General features: G+C 44.0%; 1 protein-coding gene across 6 annotated transcripts in view; it reads right to left on the bottom strand.

Annotated features, from left to right (window-relative positions):
- Positions 1-12,402, bottom strand: part of LOC118223396 (rho guanine nucleotide exchange factor 2-like) — a 62,609-nt gene that overhangs the window by 34,111 nt on the left and 16,096 nt on the right. The window contains exon 1 of one of the 6 annotated variants that reach the window (XM_035409920.1): positions 7,813-8,140. The exons of the other annotated variants lie outside the window; for them this stretch is intronic. Coding sequence (XP_035265811.1) covers positions 7,813-7,878 — 66 coding nt within the window. The 5' untranslated portion in view covers positions 7,879-8,140. Of the gene's footprint in view, positions 1-7,812; positions 8,141-12,402 lie in introns of those variants that run through there. 6 annotated transcript variants of the gene reach the window in all.

Here is a 12,402-nt window from a genome sequence, read left to right as displayed (position 1 = left end):
CTGCACAAGCATACACTCCCGAACGGGCCCGTTTGTTCGTTAAACTTATTTTTCTGTATCAGTACCGCCCTAGACAAACGAAGGCACTTCCTCCCTAAAGAATGGCTCCATTACAGTTGAAGTTGCCACACTGAATTAGTACATTTTGTCAGATATTGTACTGGTGTGCAACCTGGACATAAAAAAAAAAACTTTTGGGACTATGGAAAATAGGAACTGGAAAATACATGGTGTAGCAGTTAGAGCACTGGACCATGCTTCTCGGATATGCCCTTGACCATGGTCCCTCGTCTCGACGGCTCCAGGTGTGAGTGAGTGACAGATGGTCTAAGGTGTAGCAGCACACGTCACCCCGGAGGTGGACATCTGTTAAGCAAATAAACAGCGTGATGCAAGCCGCAGTCATCTGGGCTAATCCTTCAGGATTACGCACTGAATTGTGCAATACCACGGTCCATTGTAAGGGCTGAGACGCTGAGCATGTGTTCCCTTCCCACCGTGTTCTCAATCCCAACTCATCGTGTACTGACGCTTGGTCAGAAGCCGTGGCGTCACTGTACAATGCACAAGGAGTCCTTCGGCATCACTTCTGGACTGCCCAGGTATCCCCATAGACTACAATAGAAACCCTCAGCATCTTCATATTGACGCCAAGGGTAGACGGGGGATGGGGGAACGGTATACCTTTTTTGTTCGTAACATCGTGAAATACAAAAAAACAATATTTACAACTACATTAGATTTTAATTTCGGTTATGTCACGATCCAGCAAGATACACTGTTTCCGTTTACCCTTGGCTTCGATACAACTTGTTTATCCTTGGCATCAACATAAAGATGCAGAAAATCTCTACTGAAGTCTATGGGGATACATGAGGCTTCCAGATGTGAGGTCAAAGTACTGTCAAAGTACTACGTGTGCATCGTATGGCGACACCAGGGCTTGTGGCCAAGCGTCGATATAAGTTCAGAATGGGAACGGGCTCCCCTTCCCCGGGTCAAGCATAAGCCAGTCTGCCTCACGCGTAGATGGTTTGATTTGAATTCACACGAGAATCACGCTTTATTTCCTATGCAGTGTCCATCTTTAGCTCTATGGTGTTCACATATGTCGTTTGGCCACACGTTGAATCACACTACGAAACGCAAGAGAGGTCACTGCTGCCTTCCATTACTAGAAAGATATTTTTCCACTTTTAAAGAATTAGGCTGTTACAAATTGAGTACAGATTGATATAATAAGTTTATTCTCCCACAACTCAGGTCCCTGTGGAGCTCTCAGCTGACCTGACTCTTGCTGAGAGCATGATTTTCTTCCTCCTTCTAATAATCTACAAAATGTATTTCTTATTTCATGCACTAATTCTCCAGTGTCCTTTCAGCGTATTCAAGATTTTTAAACACCATAACTGATGCACTATGGAGTCTGGAAGGATTTGGTAACATTAGCAACAATAAACCAATAATAAATATCTAATTATTTACTTATTAATAAATAACAATGTTTCTTTTCACCTCATCTGCAGCTGAGCTTTAATCCATTTATTATACATATTTGTTTACAATTGGTAATAACAGATAAATTGATAAAAACAGAAGAGAAAATTAGCTAAGCAGGGCATTATGTGGCAATTCCAACTATAGCAAACCTGGATATGTGGATATAAATCCTTAGCCTCCATGCTTGGCTCAAATACTGCCATTTCCACAGCTAGTCAGTGATAACTGCTTTGGTTTGAATGGGCTCAATGTATGACAACAGAGTCCAGACTACTGATAGTTGTGTAGAAACCCAGCGAAGGCAAACAATGCAGTAAAAATATCAAAGCGTTAGGAATTTAGCTCCTGCTACCGAGTCTTCAAACGTCTAAATCTTATCCAAACACGTTCACATTTTTCCCATCTCCTCCCTCCCTCTGATCTCTTCCTTTCACTGTCTGTCTACTCAGCTGTTAGGTTGTTTGGACGTGTCGCAGAAATGAATGATCATACCTAACAAATGACAGCCATAAAATGCCAATTTTACAATCGCATGTCACACACAAATCACATGTAGAATGCGACAGGGAATGTGTGCATGCCACTAAGAACAGACACAGACACGCACACAGACACAGACACACACACACCAACACCATGTCCATGTGATTGACCCTATGTTTGTACACCTTTCTCATAGTTTTTTGTGAGAGTCTCAGTGCTTTAATCTACTTCAGGAGAAAGCGGGAGTGCTCTATCTGTCCCTAACCTCCCTAACCTCCATGTAACTGGACTCCTCACTCTCTCTCTTTCTCTTCCTTTCTCTCATTGCGTTTTTCCCCCAGCTCTCAGGTTGCAGGCCTGAAAAGACACATTGTAGAGGGGGTAACAGGAGAGCAAAAGATTGGTGAAACAGGTGTGTCAACGAGGCAGCTAGAGAATGCTGTAACCACACAAAAAAAGCGGTTAGTATCTCTACCTGTTCTGCAAAATCAGCATTCAAACGCTTTACAGAGGGGCAGACCGGGCTTTTTTAAACAGACCTCACCGAATAACACCTCTTTGTGTAACTAATTCCAATCGAGAAGAGATCAAGAGTACGTGGCCTGGAAGGGCGATTGTTTTGAGTACGTAGTGTATTAGGTGTCGTAGGGCTCTTTTGAAGTCTATGAGAAACAGGCGTTTCCTGCCAGGCGGTGAGTACTGCAGGATCTCTGATACAGAGCGACTGGCCAGGGCAGCCATGTGTGGAGCCGCTGTCCTGAACACCAGATTTTCACCCTGGGAGGAGACGGTGCTAAAATAACAACACCCCCCCCCCCCCCCCCCGATCATAAAACCCCACCCCGGCTGTAAGGATAAAATACAGCTCACCACTGGCTACAAAAATGGGTTATATTTTAGCCAGGCGTTTGGTACTGACATCACGGTCTTCGTGCCACAGTTTTACTGCCATTAGCTCAAAAGTATTCCCGCATTAACGGCATTTCTAGCTTCGCTCAGTTTCACTAGTTTTGCTTTGTGGCCTCATTCCAGATCCAAGTGTATCATCAGCGTGAAATTGACAAATGCCCAGTTGGTCAAGAACGTTGTAAGTGTGACTCAGCATCTGGTCTCTAAACCAGCTCTACATAACTATGCACACAAATATAGAAAGGGCAACTGTAAAACTGGGAAATGGATTTTCTCCTTCCTTTGATCGTAGTCAAGAGTACATAGCTTTAATGAACATGAATGATGTACGATGTACAATGCCAGTCTGATTACAATTAGCCACACAGAAGAATTATTATCATTGTTTTTAGTTTTACATTTACTTGCTTAACATACTGTATGCTTTAACCAGGGAGATTACATAGCTTGAATTTAACATGTCCATATCCATATTTACTGTAGCAGTTCAGTATAACTACCATGGGAGTGGCCTAGAATGGGTACACCCCACACATCCCACCAGTACTGTGGGGGAAAGGCTTCTCTTCCACACATCATGGCTCCAGGCCAAGGCTAAGGTTTGGACATGGTCAGGAGATAAGCACCGGCGGATGTCTGCTGGAAGCTAACGCTCTAGCGGAATAACACATCATCAGTCCGGAAAGTTCTGCTATTGGCTCACAGTGTGACTGGGTGAGGACCGCAGCCCAAATCCATTCTGCAAGTGTGTGGACCCAACTGTCAGACACTTGAGAGGGAGAAAAGGTCCTCCATGTAAATCCTCCCAGCTCACAATAAGCAGCCCGTGCTGATAAAGAGCAAACACACACACACAGGCACGGCGCACAAATGTGAAATATACACGTTGCACGCACACACACACACACACACGGCTCCTTCTACTGCACAAAGAAACTCACTGACTCACTACCAATTGCGCATCCAGACACACTGACTCACAGACACAAACACTCAGCCACCTACACACATCAGTCAGAAAGGACATCTTTGCTTCAAGGTTTCAAGGTGATATTTGATTCATCAGTTACTAATATATGTAATATGTAAACCTGCTTTAGCAACACATTGGATAGTTAGCATTGACCACACTGTTTAGTCATAGAGAAGCGTCTGTTGGACAGTACAATGTGATACCTCCGGGACTCCAGTGGATTTAACTGGTCAACATCTCTACAGATAGAACTGAATAAAAAAACTGCAGGAAACACAATAGCTGATGAACGACATGAAACTATAACCCAACCCCCGATCCACGAGGGACGGACAGGATTCGACTATAGAGGTACGATAATTATTACCTGCTGGTAATGCGAGTGGGCAGACAGCAAAAGCCTTTCCCCCACTGTAACAATGGCAGGGTTGTGTTAGCACATGCTACTGTTTATCTCTATGCAGTCTCAGGAATCCCCTCCCCCCGTATCCCTGGACACAATCCCACTCTGTTCTGCGCTGTACCTACCTGCCCCGAGGGCAGCCTCATTGTGTTTAATACCCTCAGGGTGGGCAGAGTGCATTCAGAGAACAGAATCTCCCCCTCTACTCCGGGGGAATGGAGACAAGAGTTCTGCTGGGCTGGTATGGCGGGGTCAGAATACGCTAGCACTGGTGATACTGCGTTAAAGCAGATCCGCTAGCCAGCGGTAAACCTTCAACGGGCACTGCTCTGGCCGTGCGGCATCTGCAGTGTCGCCTAAAGGGAGTAAAGATGGCTCGAGTACTGGAAGCACTCGCCACATATTCCCACACACACAAAATCAGATTGGACTGACCGTGGCATCCATGTGACTGCAGACAGTCAGAGAGAGAGAATGAGAGAGACTGTGTGAGAGAGAGAGAAAGACAGAGAGAGAGAGAGAGAGAGGTACTGAGAGAGAGAGAGAGAGAAAGTGTGAGCGAGATAATGACCTTCCTTACATATAAAATGTGCTTCAGCTGGGTGTGTGCGCATGGGTGTGTATGTGTGTGAGTGCATATGTGTCTGTGTGAGGGTGAGTGTGTGTGTATGGGTGTGTGTGTGTGTGGCCACATGTGTGTTAGCCCCAGAGGAAAGGTAGCACTGGAAAGCTCCATTACATTTGGTGAAGCGAATAAAAATCCCACTGTTATATACAGTGAACTCTCTGCCCAAATTGAGTCACAGCTACTACCCACCAGCACTTCCTGTACAAACCCGCTCTCTCCCTCTCTCTCTCGCTTGCTGACATAGTTGCTGGTCACACACCCACACACACACTCCCACACAGTGAACCATTAGAATTCACTAAGTACACTTGCATTGTCCTCCATCTTTCTGCAGCACTTCCCTCTGCACCTGTACAGATTCACTTCACCACACCCCCCCCCCCACCACCCCACTCATTCTTCCCATTGCCTCCACCGCTTTTCTCTCTTCTGACTGTGTCACTGGTCTCTAGAGGCATGCGATTCCATTTCTTCCTGCTGAGAGGTGACACGTCGTTCTCCACTCCTGGCTCTTCCTAACACAATGCTATGCACGGTGTCACAGCTCTCCTGGAAGTAGTCCTCTGGTATAGGGATATATACGCCATCTCCGAAGTATCAGTTGCGAAACAAAAATATTCCCGCAAACATGCAGACTTGAGTTTCCATGGAAACCACAGCAAACACGAAGCACATATATTCAGACGTCGATATCTCTCGCTCACAGATGAACGCAGTATCAGAGCAGTGTGCACAGGTGCACACGCACGCCGTGCCCACACCTGAGATCAAAACGAAAGGTCATTCCAAGCATGATTTGCATTTTACCAAGCTTCCGGAAAGGCAGTTCACAGGAAAATGCCTTTCACCAAGAAGGAAACACTCTTTCCAGAGAATATGTCTTTAGAGAACAGAGGACAGAAGAGGAAAACAGAGAAGATGGGCTCCAGATTTGTCTCATAGCTGGGACACAGTGAGAGGCAAGCAGTGCATAGACAGAGGGAAGGTTGGTAAATAAAGGAAAAGAGAGGACAGGCTGGTGGGGATATGAAGTACTCAAAAAACAAGGAGGGTTGAGAAGTAAAAACAGGAAACAGAAAGAAGAAGCAAATGTTTCTCAACACACTGGCAGACAATCACACAATAGCTCAGCCACATACACACACACACACACATTTGCAAACACATGCACACACTCCAAACTGATTTGTAAAGCGCTTGTTACAGGGACACTGTCACAAAGATGCTTGACAGAGAAAAAAGAAATGAGAAAACTAGGCAAAAACAAGGGCTGAACCCCCAAAAACAAACAAGTAAGGTAAAAAAAAAAGAAGAAAAACACTTACACACATACACAGGGAGCCATGGTCGAACAATCATACAAAAATGATTAAACTGATCAGTATCTCACAGTTAGATACCCCAGCCCCACTCCCTGTAATGCACATAGTTGAATGTTAAACTGACAAATCAACATTGCACACACAGTGGCTCTACTACAAAAAAATACTAACACTGCCACTAATACAGTTCTCAAACACAAGACACAGTAAATTTGGGTTGCCATTTTGAAAAGGTAAATGCATAAACAGCCAATCCACACTCATATCGATCTTAACAAACATCTCATTTCTTGTGTGCTGGAAATTCCCTCCAGCTGTCATGCCCGTGCCCCGAGCAAAGGGCAGCAGTATCTATAAAACAAATCCTTCTTCAATAAAACTCCATAAGGTCACGTGGAAAGATTACTATCTGGACAAAAATGTGCCCTTGAAAAACTCAATAAACATATGAAGATCCCAGTGCTATAAAAGTAAGGTTGTGTGTGTGGAACACTAAATCAGCCATTACATTACTGTCATCTGCCGTATGATTGAATAAAATTAATTCAGATTACTGCTATTGTATTTACTGATCTTTAAATACGGTTGGCAATGAACAATCATCATGAAAATGGGGAATCAACTTTATTCACAAATCCCTACATGATCTCAAAATAGGCGACAGTAGGATAACACATTCAGTAACATAGGTCAAATTCACTAGCCTATCACAAAAACACAAAGGGGCAGACCGTCGGACTTTTTGTGTAGAAATCATAAATTGATACTGAGGAACTTGAATGCTGTTTTGAGGATACACGAGTCACGTCACGTGACCTTTGCTTGGAACAATTATACACATGCTTCCAACACGTTACATTGCAGTTTACTGTCGCTGATATTGAAACTAATGTATGTAACAGCACTTTCAAAGAAACCGGTTGTTCAGGGAAGCGAACGGCAATTTCTCTCGCGGAAAATCAATAAAACAGAGTGCTCAATTCAAACTTCGTCCCGATCCGTTGCCACACACCCGCGACCCCTTGGTCACTCTCCCCTCACGCTTTCTCCAAAATCCACAACGTGCTCGGGGTCTGTAAGGGCTAAGCTACTGTGCTACACAATAACTTCCACCTCTGCACAAATACTTGCTAATTAGCGAGCTGGCTGGCTACATAACGCGCAGTACGGTCGTCATATGATAGCATATACATTCGTGATGTACAGTCCACAGAACCTCATGCAAACAAGCGAAGTAATAGCACAGAGAATTCTATTACATAGCCCATTATCTATAAATACACACATTAACCGGTACACATGGTACTGAAAAGAACGTAGCCTACCCCCTCTGCTTTCCACTCGTAAAATAAATCGACCTCCACGCACGATGGGGAATTCCCATTACAGATGAAAATTCTAAATAACATTTAATGTTTCAGCACTATACACAGACAGGCTACACATCAATAGGCTATTATAAATAGATTAATACCGCAAAGCACAGACATAGAAAATACAACCCCAACAGAATTACAGGTCCATCATAGATTTCTGACAATACACCAACAACAACATTAAACTGTATTTAATTTCACTTGTTTAGCCTACTCACCCGTAAGTTAATTTCTCTCATTCTCTCTTGTCGTGTTTTTGGCAGAGGATCCGTAACACGGGACATAGCGTGGTTTCCTTTAGCTAATAAAATTAGCTAGTAAATATGATTAATACCCAACTGTTTATTTGCTACGTATAGTGTTTTTTTTTTCAGTCTTCTCGCCAGTTCATTTAATTCCGGCTTTGTGACTGCGACGGGTTAGGTAAATTCTACGAATTACACCATGGATAATAACCCGTTAACTTTTCTCTATCCTATATGAGACTCTCTCGGATGCGCCGGAGCAAGGTCTTCACTTTTTTCATACAGGAAACTCGGAGTAGGTATGTCTCGCAGAAATTCCACTTCGTACAAAGCCACGCCCTCTAGGGCGGGTTAGAAGTTATTAAACCAGCCCTTTTCATACTTTTGATCAATAGCAGCGTATCCTTATTGCATGAGCCAACCTCTAGACTCTGTTGGTAGAGTTCATGACCAATAAAAATCTCAGCTCGTATTTTATTTTAAATAACACCGCCTTCTGCATAATGAAGCGGTTCGAGGTGCGGGTTTGCTGAGTATTTCTCTATAGCGATGTTGAGATGGGCAGGCCACGTCTGCTTCTTTCATGTAGTGTGCTAATAGCTGCGGTAAAGATTCTGGTTTCCAGTACCTTAATGTACCATTGATTGAACAGCGCTCACAGACGCAGTTAACGTTGAGGCTACTCTATCTGTGTGGCAAACATATACTTCTTAGCCCGAAATATTCCGGAGTGGGAAATGTATGGACCTTGGATCTCTCGTTCACATAAGTATGTTATTTCACGGCTAAGAATCATGTTTAGTCATGGTCAAATTAGCATAGGATCCAGGCAATGCTGGCAGCCCGTTAAGCTAATAAATATTTCCGATGCCAGCTGAATTTACTTTGCGTGTTCTTCGCTCGGAAAAATAAAAAAGTTTCTACCGTCAGCAAAACATTAATCCGTCAGCAAAACATTAAACAACTGAAATTATGTAGGCTACAAGATTTAAATCAGTTCAGTAATGTGGGAGAAAGGCAGAAAAGGGATGCGCTGAAGGTAAGTGGAGGCAGGAGGCAGCGAGAGAACCCTGGTCTATATTTAGAGAGCAAAGGGAGAGAGAGGGAACGCCCTGTGCCACAACCGCACTCGCAGCCAAAAAAAAAAAACACTATTCTGTAATTTTCTCTCCATACGAGCATATACACCCTCCATCGGGCCCACACAAAACTCACTCTCCATGTGTGCATGTGTACCCAACAAAAGTAACTCTCTGTCCTTGTGTGATCTGGTGCGCCATGAGTGTACACATTTGTCTTTTTAGCATATTACACCAATTTATGTTCTCTAGCTCACTCTTAAACCCTTGAATGGAGGACAATGAAATAAATTCACCCAAAATGTGTTTCTTTAGCAACTTCACCCTGCTCACCCCTGCCCCATAATTCCATGACCCAAAATGTGGCCATGTGCTTCCCTGAGTTCATTTTGCTGTTTTGTTTCTGTTTGTATAACTGTTGGGAACTTCAGTTCTGACATTACTTCTGTGCCGGAGAACTGCTGGCAACTGTTTCCTTGATGAATTATTCTCCCTCACAGAAAAAAAACTACACAACGGACACAAAGTCCTTCGAAATGTGTCACTAGAGACCAACGATGCCAAGACTTTTAGCTGAAATTGCATTTACATTTCCAGCTATGGATTTATTTCCAGGAACTGTAAAGTCTCTTCTTAAAAGATATCAGCCTTTATGTATTTTTACTGCGAAATATTACATCTACACGGTCTGGACCTTCTCAAACAATTTTACTGCATTTGTGCCATGCTTTACAGGTGCTGTTTAAAATAATTATTCACAGTCCTTCTGCATTCTAGCTACCATGCCTTCATCATTCTTCAGTTAACTGTGGGTTTTCCTGAACATGTAAATAGGTAGTAAAATCATTTTTTCTCTTTCCCACTTTCTTTTCTTTCTCCTCTTTTGAAAAGTCCTTCTGCATCTCAACCCCCCCACCCCACACCCCACCCCCCCATCCCTTTCACCTCAGATAAATATAACCACCCATTAGAATAATAATGAAGACAAATTGTTCCGGGGGTGGAATTCCGCCCAGTAATTTAGAGTCTCTTCATTCCCCCTCTCATCAGTGTGCTCTTCACCGTTCAGTCGCAGTGCTAATCGCTGTCACCGGCCCCACATCAAGCAGCCTGCACAGCTCACGGCCTTACAGCTCACAACAGCCTGCTCTCCCCCGTTCTCCCCAACCCTTATGAGCGTCCCCCAGTCTCGGTCTCTATCTCACACTTCTCAACAGGCAGTGCGGCACCCGTTACTGTACAGCAGGGCGACTGGACCCAGGCCCCTGGGCCAACACAAGGTTCTGGGCTCTTCCCACCCCAAGGCTGCCTGTGGATTGTTGGATGCTGGATGAGATCAGAATTTTACCTGGTTTTTAACCCACAAGTCTCCTCTTTGACAGTAAACCTGTTTATGCAGCAACACCCACACTGGAGTACTTCAGGACGGGCCTTCAAGATCAACAAGCATTGCCCTGGCTGGGATTCGAACCCGCAGCCCCGGGCTCTCCAGCGCCATAGGCATTGCTGGGCATAGCATCAGAACGGGCCCCTGAGGGTCCCTGCGGGGAGGCCTGCTGGCCCCACAGGCCTGGCCGTGCCCCGCTATGCTGAGCGGAGCAAAGCTACAGTGCAGCAGTGGCTGTCTGTTACGGTCCGGAATGGCCTGTGTCAGCTGGCCTGCTTGGCCCCGCAGGAGCCTCATCTACAAGTGCTGAGCTGGTCTTCACTTAAACGGTCATAAAACTGTTTGGGTACAGAATGCAGTTCTGGTGGAGGCCTGGACACACCCAATGGCACCCACAGCTGCTTCAAGTGCCACGGGAAATACCAGCCATCAGCGCGACAGCTCGGTCCTAACCTGGTGAACTACTGCAGTAATACAAAATGCACCGTTTAACACTCACCTTAGCTGAATTATAATGCATGACAGCTGATCAGTTTTTAGTCAGTCATTCAGCAAAATATCCTTAAAGCACAAATAGGACATTTTCTTTGCTTGAAATGTTTGTTCTAATTTGATATTTAATAATGGAGTCAAAACCATCCACATGATGATAGTTATTGTAAATACTGTCACCTTATTAAGTCTACGTTTATAGCATCTCAGTGGAAAGTTGGCACCAATGGCCCAGGCAGATCGTAATAATAATAACATTTGAGTGACATTTTTATAATCTCTACATATTAAAATGACTTGTCCCATAATTAATGTTATCTGCTTGTTTGTTTGACAATATTATCAAGCAGCATTCTCTATTGCAGTGCCACGATTCTCATTTTATAATGAAAATAATATCATATAAAATGTAGGCAAGCATCTCAGACTACAAAGAGACTGACTTAGCTATATTCTAGAGCTATATTTCAATACATCCGTAGTTACAGTGCAGTGTGTAAGCAGTTGGACAGTGACACACATTTTTGTTGTTTCAGCTCCGTACTTCAGCACGTCGCATTTGAAGTGAAACAATAAATATGAGGTTAAAATGCAGGCTGTCAGCTTGCAGAGGGTATTTACATCCATATAAGTTGATCTGTATAGGCAGCCCTTTTTGTACATAGTTCCCCCATTTTGGAGGAGCAAAAGTAATGGGACAACTGGCGGCCCCCGTGGTTTCTTGGTCAGCTGTGTGTCTTTGTGTAATTAGTTCATGCACAAGAAAGCAAACAAAAGGTCTGGAGTTGATTCTAGGTATGGCATTTGCATTTGGAGTCTTTTGCTGTTGTCCATCAATATGAGGACCAAAATAAGCATCAATGCCAGTAAAGCAAAAAATCATGAGGTTGTAAAATCACAATAAATCGATCACAGCAAGGACTTGCTGGTGAGCTCAGCAAGAGCAAATGACCTGGTGGACTATGGAAGACCACTGCAGTGGATGACTGAAAAATACTTTCAATTGTGAAGAAAAACCCCTTTTCAACTGTTGAACAGATCAATAATACTTTCCAGCATGAAGGCATAAATGTGGCAAAGACAACCATAAAGAGAAGACTACACCAGCATAACCACTGGGGGTTCACTGCAAGATGCAAACCACTGGTAAGCCTCAAGAACAGAACGGCCAGGTTTAAATTTTTTTAAGGAGTTCTGGAACATGTCTTATGGACAAATGAGATGAGTATTAACTTGTACCAAAGTGTTGGAAAGAGGAAAGTGTGGACTTTCATGATTCAAAGCAAAGCCTGACCTGTGAAACATGGTGGAGGTAGTGTTATGGTTTGGGCATGTATGGCTGCCACTGGAACCGTCTCACTTGGCTTCACTGACGATGAGACTACTGAATGCAGCGGTAGAATGAATTCTGAAGGGTACAGAAACGTCTTATCTACTCAGATCTGATGAGTCCAAACATACCGCTAAAGTAACCAAGAAGTTTTTCAGGGCCTAAAAGTGGAATGTTCGTGATTGGCTGTTGTGAATCCAATTGAACATGCATTTCACTTGCTGAAGACAAGACCGAAGGCAAAATGCCCCAGGAACAAACAGGATGGCTGCAGT

This window comes from Anguilla anguilla, chromosome 1, assembly GCF_013347855.1.
Source record: "Anguilla anguilla isolate fAngAng1 chromosome 1, fAngAng1.pri, whole genome shotgun sequence".
Classification (NCBI taxonomy): Eukaryota; Metazoa; Chordata; class Actinopteri; order Anguilliformes; family Anguillidae; genus Anguilla; species Anguilla anguilla.
The sequence above is the reverse complement of the archived record's forward strand: the minus strand, read 5'-3'. Positions and strand labels throughout refer to the sequence as shown.